The sequence below is a fragment of the Ochotona curzoniae genome, unplaced genomic scaffold (genome assembly GCF_017591425.1).
Source record: "Ochotona curzoniae isolate NIBS_2020 unplaced genomic scaffold, NIBS_Ocur_1.0 contig_3819, whole genome shotgun sequence".
Taxonomy (NCBI): domain Eukaryota; kingdom Metazoa; phylum Chordata; class Mammalia; order Lagomorpha; family Ochotonidae; genus Ochotona; species Ochotona curzoniae.
Genome location: NW_024466004.1, coordinates 8,406,465 through 8,423,290, shown reverse-complemented (window position 1 = coordinate 8,423,290; position 16,826 = coordinate 8,406,465). Strand labels below are relative to the sequence as shown.

Genomic DNA, 16,826 nt, shown 5'->3' with positions numbered 1-16,826 from the left:
AGCCCCCTGCACCTGTGTGGGAGACCCAGAAGGAGTTCCTAGGTCTTGGCTCCTAGCTCCTGGCTTTGGACTGGTCCAGATCCAGCCACGGGCTATCAGGAGTGAACTAGTAAATGAAAGGTCTCTTTTTATGTGTGTTTTTCTTTCCCTCTCTGTAACTTGGCCTTTCAAATAAAAATAAATGCATCTTTTAAAAGGAGATGAGTAAATAGCAGTATTTTTTTTTAAGGTTTATTCATTTTTATCAGAAATACAGCTCTTTCTTTTACAGAGAGATCTCCTAAGGCTTTGGGCCACCCTCTGCTGCTTTCCCAGGCCACAAACAGGGAGCTGGATGGGAAGTGGAGCAGGTGGGACATGAACCAGCACCCATATAGGATTCTGTCACTTATAAGGTGCAGATTTAGTCAATTCCGACATCGCAGCAGGCCTAGCAGTAGTTTCACTTCACAGAGGAAGGATGATGCTTCAAGCAGCAGGGCAAAGAGGAGAATGAACAAAGGGCAAAGGTGTGAGAAGATGCAACAGCCTGGAAGCAGCAGGCAGGTGGAGGGAGGAGAGGAGAAAGTTCTGTTCCACTGAGGAAGGCTGGACAGGACAGGGCCTTCAGAAGCCACAGCCCTTGAAGGCTTGGGGGGAAGAAATTTCTTTCTTTTTTTTTTTTAAGATTTATTTATTTTTATTGGAAAGGCAGATATACAGAGAGGAGGAGAGACAGAGAGAAAGATCTTCCGTCCAATAGCTCACTCCCCAAGTGAGCATAACTACTATGCTATTGCACCGGGCCCCGGGCAGGCATTTCTATATGCAGGAGTGGTTTGTGGTTGCATGGGCTCTGACTAGCAACTTTGCTTTTTGCCTTTGCGGTTACAGGTATAAGCCAGGGAAAATTCATCTCCAGGATGAAAGGCAGCATATGAAAGTTCTGAGAAGTCTCTTATAAATAAGAGACCTCAAAATAAAATCAAATCAAAACAAACAAAAAACCAAAAACTCATATAAAGCCAAGCAGGAGTGTGTGTGTGTCTTTTTCCCTAACATCATTGTAAAATTTTAAATGCTTTCTTTGTGAAGAAAAAAAATGTATTGTTCAATTTATGAAACAAGGAAAAGAACCAGAAAATATACTCAAAATGAAGAGGAAATAATAGATATTGGGAAAAGAAAGTGAGTTAAGAAATAGAGCAGTAAAAGGAAAACACTAACCACCAAACTAATCCTTTAAGAGGAGCAATACAACAGGACAACACCTTGTGAACCTGGTTAGGGAAAAATAAAACCAGCTGTTGCGATCACCTGGGGAGTGAATCATCGGATGGAAGATCTTTCTCTCTGTCTCTGCTCCTGTCTGTATATCCAGCTTTCAAATAAAAAAAAAAATCTTAAAAAAAAAAAAAAAAAAAGACAGTTACAGAGAGGAGAGACAGAGACATTCCATCTGCTGGTTCACTTCCCAAGTGGCTGCAATGGCCAGAGCTGAGACCACCCAAAGCCAAGAGCCAGAAGCTGCTTCTGGGTCTCCCACTTGGGTGTCAGGTCCCAAGGCTTTGACCCATCTTCAGCTGCTTTCTTAGGCCATATAAGCAGGGAGCTGGATCAGATGTAGAGCAATTTGGACATGAGCCGGAACCTATTTGGAGTGCCAGCACCACAGGTAGAAGCTTAGTCCTTTATGCCACGATGCCAGCCCCATTTTTTAAAAAGAATTATTATTATTATTTTTTTTTATTGCAAAGTCAGATATACAGAGAGGAAGAGAGACTCCCCAAGTGAGCGCAGTGGTCGGTGCTGTGCCGATCCGGATCCAGGATCCAGGAACTTCCTCCAAGTCTCCCACACTGTGCAGGATCCCAAAGCATTGGGCCATCTTCAACTGCTTTTCCAGGCCACAAGCAGGGAGCTGGATGGGAAGTGGAACTGCTGGGACTAGAACCAGCGCCTATATGGGATCCCGGTGTGATCAAGGCAAGGACTTTAGCCACTAGGCCACACCGCTGGGCCCGGATAGTAGTGATTTAAAAAAAACAAAAAGAATCCACCATGGGGGAGGTAGGTTTTGGGAGGGGAGGGGAAATCCCAGTGCCTATAAAACTGTGTCACATAATGCAATGTAATCAATAAAAATAAATAAATAAATAAATAAATAAATTTTAAAAAGCACTTTTTGGGCCCTACGTGGTAGCCTAGTGGCTAAAATTCTTGCCTTGCGCACATTGGGATCCCAGCTGCTCCACTTCTCTTCTAGCTTCCTGCTGGTGGCCCGGGAAAGCAGTGGAGACCTTGGGACCCTGCACCTGCACAGGAGACCCAGAAGAAGCTCCTGGCTCCTGGCTTTGGATTGGCTCAGCTCTGATCACTGTGACTATTTGGGGAGTGAACCAGCAGATGGAAGATCTTCCTCTCTGTCTCTCCTCCTCTCTGTAAATCTGACTTTCCAATGAAAGTAAATAATTTTAAAAAGAAATAAATAAAATTTCATGCTTTGGTTAGCCTTATTTCTTTTGTGTGTTGCCTTTCTGGCTTTTGGCTTTTGCACTTAGGCTGATAACCAAATAAATTCTTGCCATAAGTCAGGGATTGAGGACATTTCTGAATTTCTCATAATAACTTCCCCAGGCCTGTCTGTACTCAAGTCTTTGGACCCCAAAATGCTTGGTCTGCCGAAAGATCACTTGGAAATCTATCCTGATGCGACTCTACATTCATTTTCCTCTTTGGTTTTAACATCTGCAAAGTATCCTGGGGGTGGCCAGCTGCTTATGAGCTGTGATGTGAGGAATCAGATGAGCTAATAGGTAGTTAGTTAGGGCCTCTGGGAGCTGGTAAAGTTGCCTTTTTTTAAAAAAAGATTTATTTTTATTGGAAAGTCAGATACATAGAGAGGAAGATCTTCTGTCCTCTGATTTATTTCTAAGTGGCTGCAATGGCCGGAGATGAGCTTATCTGAAGCCAGGAGCCAGGAGCTTCTTCCAGGTCTCCCATGTGGGTTCAGGATTCCAAGATCCTGGGCCATCTTTGGCTATTTTCCCAGGCCATAAGCATGGCGCTGGCCCCCAAGGGCACATTTTGAGTCAGTTCCCTTGAGGACAGGCAGGAGGACACATCAGAATACAAATCCCCATCTCTGAGTTAATGTCATGACAAAAGCAAAGAAAATGGGAAGTAGTGGCCTCCAGCCTCACCCTTAGGAGGAAGAGCTAGGTAGCACAGCCTGAGTTTCTTTGAGGTGAAAGACAATAGCAACCTCACTTATTGTCTCCAGTAGCCTAGTGGCTAAGTCCTAGCCCTATGTACACCAGGATTCCATATGGGAGCTGGTTCTAGTCCTTGGTGGCCCTGTTTCCCCTCCAGCTTCCTGCTTGTGATAGCAGTGGAGGACAGCTCAAAGCCTTGGGATTCTGTACCTGCATGAGAGTCCTGAAAGAAGTTCCTGGCTTCAGATCAGCTCAACTCCGGCCATTGTGGCCACTTGGGGAGCGAACCAGCGGATGGAAGATCTTTGCTTCTTTCTCTAATTCTGACTTTCCAATAAAAAATATATAAATCTTAAAAAAGATTTTTTTTCTTTCTTTAAAGATTTTTAAAATTTATTTTTTATTGGAAAGTCAGATATACGTAGAGGAGGAGAGACAGAGACGAAGATCTTCTGTCCATGGATTCATTCCCCAAGTGACTGCAAAGGCCCAAATTGAGCTAGTCAAGTCAGAAGCCAGGAGCTTCTTCTGGATCTCCTGTGTGGGTACAGAGTCCCAAGGCCTTGGGCCATCCTCAACTGCTTTCCCAGGCCTCAAGCAGGGAACTGGATGGGTGTGGCTTAGCTAGAATTACAACCAGTGTCCATATGGGATTCTGCGTGCAAGGCGAGGACTTTAGCCACTAGGCTATTGTGCCGAGCCCAGAAAGAAAAGTTTTCATGGGGACAATTTCAGTGTGCAAAGTGAGATTTAAGAAAGCAAGAGAGGGCCCGGCAGTGTGGCCTAGCGGCTAAGGTCTTCACCTTGAATGCTCCAGGATCCCATATGGGCACCGGTTCTAATCCCGGCAGTTCCACTTCCCATCGAGCTCGCTGCTTGTGGCCTGGGAAGGCAGTCAAGGACTGCCCAATGCTTTGGGACCCTGCAACCGCGTGGGAGACCTGGAAGAGGTTCCTGGTTCCTGGCTTCAGACAGCATAGCATTGGCCGTTGCGCTCACTTGGGGAGTGAATCATCGGACAAAAGATCTTCCTCTCTGTCTTTCCTCCTCTCTGTGTATCTGACTTTGTAATAAAAATAAACACATCTTTTTTTTAAGATTGATTTTTATTATTTTTTTTTATTGGAAAGGCGGATATATGTTCCGGCCAGCAGAGCCAGTAGCATGGACACGGCGAGGGTCAGGGAATCGGGCACCGACAGGAGACCAGTAGTGGTGGAAGAGGTCTCTCTCTGGCCTCCCTTTATTCAGCCATATATACTTTTCCCTCAAGCCTCTAGCAGAACAATTGGATGCTAATGAGTCTGACAGACCAGGTGCCACTAGCCTCCAAGCCCATTTCCTGCAGGAGCCAAGCTTAACAAATGCAAATCAACTCCTTAGCCCACAACAGATATACAGAGAGAAGAGACAGAGAGGAAGATCTTGCGTCCAATGATTCACTCCCCAAGTGAGCGCAAAGGCCGATACTATGCCGTCCGAAGCCAGGAGCCTCTTCCGGGTCTCCCACGCGGGTGCAGGGTCCCAAAGCTTTGGGCTGTCCTCAACTGCTTTCCCGGGCCACAGGCAGGGAGCTGGATGGGAAGCGGGGCTGCTGGAATAGAACCGGCGCCCATATGGAATCCCAGGCGTGCAAGGCGAGGACCTTAAGCACTGCGCCACCGCGCCGGGCCCAATAAATAAATCATTAAAAAAAAAAAAAAAAGCGCGCGAGAGAGGTCTCTTGCCTGCCACAGTGCCAAGGCAGAAAAAAACCCCAAGAAATGGTGGAAGTGGTGTCTTTTAAGCACCATCTGGGTCGGGAGGGGGGCGGGGGAGGGAAGGGAACAACAACAGGAGTCACTCAAGGGGCAGAATAGAGATTTAAAAAAAAAAAAGGGCAGCTCAGTTGCCCTGGGCAACGAGGCCTGGCAGTTTGCTCAGGACAAAAAAACATATCACAAAGGTGACATGGGTGGCTTCTTCCTCCCACTCAGATGATAATCTCAAATCTCAGGCACCATTTCCCAGCAGGTAATTCAGAGTTGGGGTTGCTTTGGGTTAAGTCTCTCTGCTTTTGTCATGACAACCACTTTAATAGATGGGAATTGATATGTTGATTTTCTTTGTTCTCCCTGAAAGGGACTAAGGGTTATGAAGCTAGGTTAAAAAATGGAAGAGAAAGGGTAAGAAATGGGGAGAAGCAAGATTTTGTCTTAAAAGGAGCTGGAACTAGACACCCTTTCTGCCTCATTAGTCCGTCTGATGCCTCACAGAATCCCCAAACTGGGTCCGGTTGCCTGAGTCAGAAGTCCAATCACTGACCTCAGGTGCTGGAAGACAGTAGGTATTTGTCACAAAGCACAAGAGTGAGACTCCCAGCAGCTATTGCTTAATTCCCAGGCTCCCCAAAGAGTTGGGGGAGACGGTTGCTGTATATTGAAATTGCAAGTGACTAGTTCCTATTCAGGCTTCCAATCTTCCTTTGATGGGGGAGTTTGCTATACTCTTTTTGTTTGTTCATTAATTACACTGTATTATGTGACACAGTTTTATACATACCGGGATTCCTCCCACCCCTCCCCTAACCCTCCCCCCATGGTGGATTCCCCCCCTTGTTGTGTAACCACAGTTCAAGTTCAGTTGAGATTCCTTCATTGCAATCATATACCAAGCATAGAGTTCAGCATCTTTTTTTAAAAAATATTTTATTTATTTATTGGAAAGTCAGATATACAGAGAGGAGGAGAAACAAAGAGGAAGATCTTCCGTCCAATGATTCACTCCCCAAGTGAGCGCAATGACCAATGCTATGCCGATCCGAAGCCAGGATCCAGGAGCTTCCTCTAGGTCTCCCACAATGGGTGCAGGGTCCCAAGGCTTTGGGCTGTCCTTGACTGCTTTCCCAGGCCACAAGCAGGGAGCTGGATGGGAAGCGGAGCTGCTGGGATTAGAACTGGGACCCATATGGGATCCTGGTGCATTCAAGGCGTGGATTTTAGCCGCTAGGCCACGTCGCCGGGCCCAGAGTCCAGCATCTTATTGTCCGGATAAATTCAATGGCTTCTTGGGGAGACCTTCTCTGGTCTGAAGGTAGAGCCAACAGAGTAAAATGCCGATCAATTAAAAGTCCCAACGTAACATCAGCAACAATATATAACGTTATGGAATTAATTGACATACTATTGAGTAAATAATATGTTAAAATTAAATGCAAGTTCTTAACAACCTCCTGTGACTACTTCGTTGAGATTTCAACAATTGAGGTGCAAAACAGTTTAAGGAGGAGTGTGCAGAGAAATCTTCAATACCTTGGTGAGGAGTACTTAACCTTTGTGTCCTACCTGGTAAGGTATATGTGAGCCATGCTGACCAAGCTTTCATTGTTGTTCTCTGCCTATCTATTCTAATTTGTGAGTGAGTGTGTGTGTGTGTGTGTGTGTGTGTGTGTGTGTTTGGGGTGGGGGGCTCTGGAGCGACCCTGATGGTCATTGCAGAGAGGGTGGGGACCCTAATTTGGAACTAAGTAAGGACCAGAGAAAGCTCCTCTCCCTTGTCCCAAAGGAAGTTTACTGTGCTTCTGATTCTGGGGACCGCTCAGGGTTCCTGGCTGTTGTTCCGATGACCTTGGATCCTATGAGGAAGGATTTGGGCTTCTTTCACCCCATGTAATAGATCCAAAAGGGGGTGGATGACTTCAAAGTTCTCGGCCTGCGAAGGCACTCCAGTTCCCCGTGGTCTCATTGGCAGTTGGGATGTAGTCCTTGGTGCCCGTACTGATAGTCCTTGATAGTCTGGGAGTCTCCAGGGTTGGGATACAAGTCTCCTGTCTCCTCCTGTCCCCCTGCTCCACTCTAGCCCCCCCCCCCGCATATGACCTCCTGTTAATATGCTGTCAGGACTGCTCTTGATTTCCCCTGTATGTCTTTGTAGTTTTACTATTGTCTAATGCTGTTTTGAATCTATTGTCTGTAAGTTACCTGTTATGTTCCTGATAGGTTACACTACACGGCTTCCTCACACATTCAAAGGAGATGGAAGATTTCCTTGCTCTCCCGCCCCATTTCTAAGTAGCACAGGGTTTTGAAAGTTTATTAGGTTTTACAGTTTTTCAAAACACATGGGTTGAGACCGTATTAGTTACAGGTGCATCTGAGGAAGATTTATTGTCATTGGGAATCTTTTTTTTTTTTTAAAGATTTATTTTTATTATTTTTTCATTGGAAAGGCAGATATACAGAGAGGAGAGACAGAGAGGAAGATCTTCCGTCCGATGATTCACTCCCCAAGTGAGCGCAACGGGCCGATGCTATGCCGATCCGAAGCCAGGAGCCTCTTCCGGGTCTCCCACGCGGGTGCAGGGTCCCAAAGCTTTGGGCCGTCCTCGACTGCTTTCCCAGGCCACAGGCAGGGAGCTGGAAGGGAAGCGGGGCTGCCGGGATTAGAACCGGCGCCCATATGGGATCCCGGGCGTGCAAGGCGAGGACCTTTAACCACTTGCGCCACGGCGCCGGGCCCTGTCATTGGGAATCTTTAGGGTAATTCACGTCCCCAAAGCCCTGAGGGTTCAGCATGGAGCTTTCTAAGCATCAATCAAAGAACCAAAATTCCAGAGCTCCCTGGCCAGGCGGCCAGCAGGCAGAGCCTAGCGCCAATGCTCGATGGCAGCTCCCCACGCACGAGTGGTAGCCGCTGTGTGAGATCCAGGCATGAGCCGCCATGCAGCAGCTAGAAGTCCAACCCCCCAGGCTCAAGTCCCCGGGAGTTTGCTATACTCTTTAGGGAATTTATAGCGGTGAGGGGGTAGGGTCACATTGATGTTACATTTTCTCCAGACAGTACTAGCCATCAAGGCTGTTACCTGCAGGGGAGCAGGTTACTATTCTAGATTAGCATCCTGTAGAATCCCTTGTGCCCCTCCCTCAATTCTTGGAATTCCTTTTGATAAAGGATTGGCAAGGACACCTTGTGCTAAGGGTGATGGGAGGGTAGGCTGACCTCATGGGCAATTTGGTCTCACTAACCTTCTAGGAGTCGTTTATATTCTCATTCCCCCAAAACCATTGGCTCCCCTCTCGCAAATTAACAGCGTAGACATGGTCTGGGAAAGAGTAAAGACAATCGCAAGGCCGCAGAGCCAGCCACGTCCCCAGGCCTCGAACATTCTCCGGAAGATCGAGTTCCTCTTCGGCTAATTCCTTTCTTCCGCCCCGCCCACCGCGCGCGCGAGGTTCCGGGGTCACGTGGCCGCCCGGCGCGGGGCGAGGGGGAAGGGAAGTGGGTGGTGCGGCGGCCGCCATCTTGCGCGGCTGGAGGCGGGGCGTGTGGGGCGCCGGGCGCGCGCTTCCCTTCCCGTCCCCTCCCCTCGGCCCGGCTCGCGCGCGCTTCTCCGGGCCGCTGCCTGTGGCCGCCGCTCGCTCCCCGGAGTAGCGGATCGGGGAGGCCCGGAGGGCGGGAGGGGTGTGTCGGCCGCGTGCTCGCGCCCTCAAACCGCCGGCTCGCGGGGGCGCGCTGGGCCGGGCGCGGGCCGAGGGGAGGGTGCTGCCCCGGGGGGCGGCGCGCCGCGGCCCTGCTGGTGGCGGTGGCGGTGGCAGCGGCTGCAGCTGCGGCGGCGCGCTCGGGGCCCGCGTCCGGGGCGCCCGCGGGTCGGAGCTGCTGGCGGAGCCATGTACCGCAGCGGCTCCCGCCCCTCCGTCTCCTCACACCGGCCTAAGGACGGCGGCCCGCGCAGCAGCCGCAGCTCCGGCTCCTCGTCAGGCTCCGTTCGTCGCACTTCGCCGCCACCGCTCTCCTCCTCGTTCCGTCGGACCCCGACTCGCCGGCCCCGCTCGCCTTCAGGGCACCGCGGCCGCCGGGCCTCGCCGTCTCCCCCGCGGGGTCGCCGCGGCTCCCCGTCCCCTCCGCGGGCCCGTCGCGGTTCCCCGTCGCCACCGCGGGGCCGACGGCTCTTCCCTGCGGGCTCGTCCGGCTACCGAGGCAGCAGCCGAGGGGAGTCCCGCGCTGACTTCGCCCGGGACGGCCGCGGAGACCATTCAGGCGACAGCGGCAGCCGGGTAATCCCTCGCCGGGGACCTTCCCCTCCATCCCCAGTCCTTTCGGCTGGAGTACCGGCTTCCACCAACGCCCCCTCGGGGCCCCCAGGCCCGGGTCCTGGGTGGAAGCCTCGCCTCAGCCCACCCTCCCCCTCTGTGGCTCCCGTCTGCCCGGGAGCATCATTTTCCACGATAACGGAATGGGGACCCCTCGGGCGCCAGGACGGGAGGCAGCGTCCCGCTTCTTAGGACTTGGGGTGAGGTGTTGGAAAAGTTGGCCGGGACGAGGGGGCGTTTCGAAGAGTTGACGTCTCAAGGGTTGCGCGACGCGTGTCCCCTTGCCCAGGAGCTTGCTAGCTGCAGCACGGGGCCCGAACCTTGCCGAGGCTAGCGGTGTTAGCGACTCGCCCATCTAAAGCGGAATGAAGTGTGCAGAACCACAGCCCTGCGCATGGACACACCATCCCCTCCCTGACCTGGCAGTAGTAGTTTGGCTTCCCCCTAGTTTCCCCTCCCCCCACACACACCCTGACCCTGGCCACCTTGGTTGATGAGTTACTGCCGAGGGGTTCCCTGCTCTGCCCAGGGAAGCTTGGGTATCTTGGGAGAGGAGGCGGCAGTGCTGGAGCTGAGTATGTTCGGTTGGCATCTGCCCCTGTGTCGAGGCCGCAGTTTGCATCGTTAGGTTTTACTGCCCCAGCAGCTGCAGCAGCGCAGGGTAGATTCCGTGGACTTGAGGTATAGTGGCCATCTCCGACTAGAGCCTCTGGGTAGGGTTTGCTGTTTTGAAAGTGGTTTTTGTTTTTGGTTCATCAATTTGTTTTTTCGTTTAAGCTTAGTAACAAAGTGTCTCTTTTCGCCGGCGAGTCTGACATGTAACCTGGTTGAATTGCTACTGTTTAGGCTGAGCAGTGTCAGTCACTCCCCTTCAAGGGAAACAACAGAAGACAAGCAACCAAAGTCTTCCTTTTCTCCAACGACTGATTGGCTTCATTCTTCTGGGTTTTAGTAAATGGTATCTTCCATTGCTTAAGAAAAAGTTGTGGTCTCCCTCCTTCCCACAGCTCTTCTGTCAGATGAACTTGATATCTGTATAATCTGCTAGCTCTTCCTCCAGGTTACATCCGCCAGAACAGTCTTGTGGTCTTCAAAGCCCTAGACCCTCTTGGCGGAGCATTGTATTTGGCTCCCATCCAATTCTCTTTTGCCTCTCTGGTAATTCTGTATGCAGTGGTCCATCTGATGATTTCCACCTTTATTTTATACATTTCACAAACATTCTCCAGCATTGGGCAAGTTCTGGGATGTCAGGCCACAAAGGTGAACTAATCAGAACATTTCCTGTCCTTGTTTCACCTTCTGGAGAAGAGCTAATTAGTAAGAGATGTTAGAAAGGCTGTGACGTAAATGTAATTGCAAAGCAAAACAAACAAAAAAACGAAGTTAGTTGAATTTTTTTTAAGACTGATTTTATTTGAAAAGCAAAGTTACAGAGAGGGAGAGATAAGGAGATGTTCCATCTGCTGGTTCACTCCCTAAATAAATGCAGTCTTTGGGGTTAGGGCCAGGCTGCACCCAGGACCCTGGAACTAACTCTTCTTGATGTCCTGTATGGCTGGCAGGGGCACAAGCTCTTGAGCTGTTTTCACTGCTTTTCCAGATATATTAGCAGGAAGCTGGATGGGAAATGCAAGCAGCTAATAATGTAACTGTTGCTTATATGGAATGCTGACATTTTGGGTCAGGACTTATCCTGATGTGCCACAGTGCTAGTCCAGGGGGTTAAAATTTTGAGTGTGTTTGAGAGAAAACCTTTCTGGGAAGGTGAGCCTTGAAAACAGACCAGGAGGAAGTGAGGCAGTGAACCATGCAATCATCTGAAAATAAAAATGGAGAAAGGCCACATCACTTTCCCTCTTAAAACTCCCCTGTAGCTCTTACTAAGAGTAAGTCCAGATTTTTGTTTTGGAAATTCAGATATACAGAGAGGAGGAGAGATAGAGAAGAAGATCTTCCATTCTATGGTTCACTCCTCAAGCAGCTGCAATGGCCAGATATGAGCCAATCCAAAGCCAGAAACCAGGATCCTCTTCCAGGTCTCTTGTGTGGGTGCAGGGTCCTTAGGGCATAACTGTTTTCGCAGGCCACAAACAGGGAGCTGGATGGGAAGTGGGACTGCTGGGATTAGAACCTGCTCTCATATGGGCTCCTGGTGTGTTCAGTTCTACTTAGTTTTTTGTTTTGTTTTGCTTAAGATTTATTTATTTATTGGAAAGTCAGATATACAGAGAGGAAGATCTTTCGTCTGATGATTCACTCCCTAAGTGAGCGCAACAGCGTATGCTATGCTGATCCGAAGGAGCCAGGAACTTCTTCCGGGTATCCCACACGGGTGCAGGGGGCCATCCTCGACTGCTTTCCCAGGCCACAAGCAGGGAGCTGGGTGGGAAGTAGAGCTGCTGGGATTATAACCGGCACCCCTATGGGATCCTGGCGCATTCAAGGCAAGGACTTTAGCTGCTAGGCCACACAGCCGGGCCCAGTTCTACTTAGCTTTTGTAGGACCAGTGTCTCACCATCTAGTTGTTAGGGTGAGTGATACTGCCTCAGAAAGACTTTCTCCGTTCTGTGTGGAGAGAGTAACTCCTTTTCTTGGGTTGTTCTGTGTTTTAATGACTCTAGCATCTACCTCTGCTAAAAGTATTTGACAAAAAGTTCCTGCTTGTGTTTTGCTCCCTTCTCTTTGTAGGCTCCAGTTCTCTGTTTGCATACTCACTACAAATGGGAGATCACTGGGAAGATCAGATGTATGGGCTTTTGTCTCTGAAAAAGGAAAGTTGTTTTTTTAAGTGCTTTATTTGTGGAGGAATATATTCTGTCCACTGGTTCACTCTCCAGATGGATGTAACGCCCCAGCTGAGCCAATCTGAAACCAGGAGCTTTTCTGGGTCTCCCATGCAGGTGTAGCGTCCCAAGACTTTGGGCCATCCTCCAGTACTTTCCTAGGCTATAAACAGGGAGCTGTACGGGAAGTAGAGCAGCCAGGACAGGAACTGGCACTCATGTGGAATGCTGATGTTGGAAAGTGGAGAATTTAGCCAGTTGAACTATTGCTCTGACCCCTGGAGTAGTATCTTGTAGCTCTTTCTCATCTTGTTGGACCACAGCTCTGATTAGGGAGAGATGTGTTTCTGGGTAGTCTTGACTGATTACCATGTGATCTTTGATCTTACAGAGGCGCTCTCCTGGTCTACATTCTGACTCTCTGGAACAAAGCCTAAGGATCACGGTGGGCAATGACCACTTCTGTGTTAGCACCCCTGAACGGCGGCGGCTTAGTGATCGATTGGGGTCACCAGTGGATCATCTGGAGGATATGGAAAGGTAGGCCATGGCTGAAACAGTGTGGGCTATGTTAGTTGAAGGCAGAAATGCTGCTGTTTTCCTCACAAGGATGTGTTTGAAAGGCTGGCGCTGGCACTGACGCTATTCTGTGAGTGCATTTGTCTGATAGAAAATACAAATTGTAAAAGGTTTCCTGAGTGAATACAATTTTGAATGAATTGTATAGGAGAAAAGACTTTAAAAAGGTCATCTTGTGCCAGGCCTTGTGGTATAAGGAGTGAAGTCACTGCCTGGAACTTTGCTATCACAGTGCTTGGGATCCAATCCTACCTCTGCTTCTGATCCAGCCACCTGCTAATATACTTGAGAGGCAATGAGTGATGGCCTTTGCTTGGGTTCCTGCCAGCCCCGTGGGAAGCCTGAATGGCTTCTGGCCACAGCTGTTGTGGGCGTTTGGGGGAGTAAACAAACAGATGGAAGGCCGGCCTATCTCTTTCTCTGTCACTCTTCCTTTCAAAGAAAAAACAAAATAAAAGTTTAGAACAAAGAATCTAATCAGAATTCTTCCAAATCAAAAACCATTGAGATGGTATAGATTATAGATTGTTAATTACTAGAAATACCAATGGTTCTGGATAAAAGAACGTCTTTTTAATTTATTTTTTTAAAAAGATTTATTTATTTTTATGACAAAGTCAGATATATAGAGAGGAGAAGAAACAAAGAGGAAGATCTTCCATCCGATGATTCATTTCCCTCCCCCCCCCCCCATTAGTGCAAAGGCCAGTGCTGTTCTGATCCAAAACCAGGAGCCAGGAACTTCCTCCAGGTCTCCCATACAGGTACAGGGTCCCAAAGCTTTGGGCCATCCTCGACTGCCTTCCCAGGCCACAAGCAGGGAGCTGGATGGGAAGTGGAGCTGCCGGGATTAGAACCGGCGCCCATATGGTATCCTGGCACATTCAAGGTGAGGACTTTAGCTGCTAGGCCACACAGCCAGACCCTAAAAGGACATCTTTTTTAGTGGTATATTTAGATATGTTTTCACACTTGTTCAGGGTGAAATACAGATTCTGAAAGGGTTTAAATATTCATATATAATGTGTGTGTGTGTGTATATATATATATATTTTAATGTATGTATATTAAATAAGGCATTAATAGAAATACATCTTTAAAAATGTTGAAGTTCAGTTATTGCTTTACAGCTGAGGAAAGGCACGTATTCCCAGGGTGTCTAAAGACCTCAATCACTAGGAACCTAACTATATAAGGGAAGTAAGTAATCATGTCAGGTGTCTTTCACTTCACAAAAAACAAAATGTAGGGATGGAAGTACAAGAAAGCAGTCTCTGATCTCTATGAGCTGAGACTGTGTTTGACACGGTCCTTGTCCAGCACACTGCAAGTTTTCATATGGTTAGTAGCAGTGAGTCAGGGTGGTACTCTGTCAAACTCAGGCTGTCTTTATTGGTGCCTAGGACTTGGACAGGCAGGTGGGGGGAAGTTGGGCAGTCCAAGGGTTAGTGTGTCCATTGGTGATATTTTTTTCAAAGCCCAGCGTCTATGGATGCAGTGAAGCAGGCAAGACATGTATCACTGAAGCTCCTGAAGAGAGGGTTTCAATGTGTGTAGGTATCTTGCTTAATTGAGGGAATAGCCCTTGCCCTTCTAACTGTTCCTATTCTGAAAATGGTTGAGTAGGCTGTCTGGATAGTTGATACATGTTATCATTCTCTTCCTTCCTTTGTGAGGTGTTGAGGTAACTTCAATATTTCCTCTTGGTAAGCCTTTGCATAACCTTTGTTGTGCATATGTATTATGGATAGCCAGTTCTCTGTCTCTCTCTCATTCTTTTTATAAGATTTATGTATTTTTATTGGAAAGGCAGATATACAGAGAGAAGCAGTTTTCAGAAAGAAGGATCTTCATCCTCTGTTTCACTCTCCAATCAGCTGCAAGGGCTAGAGCTGAGCTGATCCAAAGCCAGGAGCCTGGAGCTTCTAGGTCTCTCATGAGGGTGTAAGATCTCAAGGCTTTGGGCCACCCTCTGCTGCCTTCCTAGGGCACAAGCAGGGATGGGAAGTGGAGTAGCACCCATATGGGATCCTGGTGGATACTAGATGAGGATTTAGCCTTTAAGCTATTGTGCCAGCTCCCACCCCCATTTTTAAAACGATATTATTTATTTTTATTGGAGAAGTAGATTTACTGAGAGAAAGAAAAAGATCTTTAGTCTGCTGGTTCAGTCTCCCAAGAGGCAGCAATGGCTGGAGCTGAGCCAATCTGAAGCTAGAAGCCAGGAGCCTCTTCTGGGTCTCCCATACAGTGCAAGGTCCCAAGGCTTTGAGCTGCCCTCAACTGCTTTCCCAGGCTACAAGCAGGAAGCTGGGTGGGAAGTGGAGCAGCCAGGACTCAAACTGGTACCCATATGGGAAACCAGCGCTGTAGGCGGAGGCTTAATTTATGCTGTGGTGTTTACATCCATTTTTCTTTTAAAATTTGTATTTTTGGGGACCAGTGCTATGGCTCAATAGGCTAACCATTCACCTTATAGCACCAGTATCCCAAGTGGGTTCTAGTTGTGTTCCAGGTGCTCCACTTCTGATCCAGTCCCTCACTGCTTGTTCTCTGGGAAAGCAGTAGAGCATGGCCCAAAGCCCTGGAACCCTGCACGGTGTGAGAAAAAGTTCCGGGCTCCTGGGATTCAGATCAGCTCAGCTCTGGCCATTACATCCATCTGGGGAGAGAGCCAGTGGATGGAAGATCTCTCTGTTTCTTCTTCTCTCTGTAAATCTGCCTTTCAAATAATTTAAAGATAAAGAAAAATATTTTGCGATGTAGTGGGTTAAGCCATCGTCTGTGATGCTGGCATCTCATAGAAGTACTTAGACCATCCTTGCCTTCTTTGGCACATTTGCAGGGACCTAGAATAGAAGTAGAACAGCTGGGACTCAAACTGGAACTTTAGTAGAGGATGCTGGCATTGCAGTTGGTGGCTTAGCTGGCTGTGCTGCAACACCAGTCCCAAACTTTGTTTTTAAGTTTTACCTATATTTGTAGCATTTCTTTTTATTGTTGATATTTCATTACCACATTTTACAATAATTAGCACATTCATCATTAGTGAATAAATTATAACATTTGTGTTTTGACTTTTTGAATAGTGGTGCAATGAACTTCAGTGTACAAGCCTTTCTGTCTTTATGTGGGTACATATACTTTTAAAAATTTGTGTTTAGGGCCCATTGTGGTAGCCTCGTGGCTACAGTCCTCGCCTTGCACACACCAGGATCCCGTGTGGGTGCTGGTTTGTGTCCCTGCTCAACTCCGGCTATTGCGGCTGCTTGGGGAGTGAACCAGGGACAGAAGATATTTCATTTTATATTTCCTTCTCTCTTTATATCTGCCTTTCCAATAAAAATAAATAAAACTTTAAAAAAACCTTGAGTTTAAAGTAAAATTTTGTGTAGTTTTCCTTAAAATTCAGTGATAGAGGGGCAGAGAAAGAGAGAGAATCTTCTATCTGGTATTTCACTCCCCAGGTGTTTGTGATAGCTGGAGCTAGGTTGATCTGAAGCCAAGAGCTTCGTTTGGGTCCCCCTTATGGTTGCAGAAGCTCAAGGCTTTGGACCATCCTTTGCTGCTTTCCCAGTGTATAAACATGGAGCTGGATTGAAAATGGGGCAACCAGGACTTAAACTTAAACTGGTGCTGATATGAGATGCCAGTGCTGCAGGCAAAGAATTGTTGTGCTATACTACAATGCCAGTCCCATCTAATGAAGATTTTTAAGCAGAGAAGAACCCATGTACCTATCACCCACATCTAATAATCAGTTTTTAAGATTTGTAAAAAAGATTTATTTATTGGGTCTGGTGTAGTATTCTAGTGGCTTTATGTACTAGGGGATTGTTATTTCTATCTGTGATTTAAGACATAAACTTTTTTTTTAAATTAAGGACTTGTTTATTTTATTAGAGAGGCAGATTAGATTTACAGAGAGAACGAGAGATAGAAAAATCTTCCACCTGCTGGTTCACTCCGAAGTTGATCTGAAGCCAGGAGCTAGGAACTTTTTACAGGTCTCCCATGAGGGTCCCAAGGCTTTTGGCCATCCTCGCCTGCTTTCCCAGGCTATAAGCAGGGAGCTGAATGGGAAGTGGAGCTGCTGGGACACAAACTGGCACCCATATGGGATCCCAGTGTTTGTAATGGGAGGAACAGCAAATTGAGCCATTGTGTCAGGTCCTAAATGTTCTTTTTATTTATTTAT

At 47.9% G+C, this 16,826-nt stretch overlaps 1 protein-coding gene across 6 annotated transcripts in view; it reads left to right on the top strand.

Moving 5' to 3' along the window:
- Nucleotides 1-8,762: 8,762 nt before the first annotated feature.
- ZNF318 (zinc finger protein 318) overlaps nucleotides 8,763-16,826 on the top strand; it is a 46,728-nt gene continuing 38,664 nt past the window's right edge. For all 6 annotated transcript variants that reach the window (XM_040983427.1, XM_040983424.1, XM_040983425.1 and 3 more), the window contains exons 1-2: nucleotides 8,763-9,226; nucleotides 12,441-12,589. In XM_040983427.1, the coding sequence (XP_040839361.1) occupies nucleotides 8,840-9,226; nucleotides 12,441-12,589 (536 nt within the window). In that variant the 5' untranslated portion in view covers nucleotides 8,763-8,839. The remainder of the gene's footprint in view (nucleotides 9,227-12,440; nucleotides 12,590-16,826) is intronic.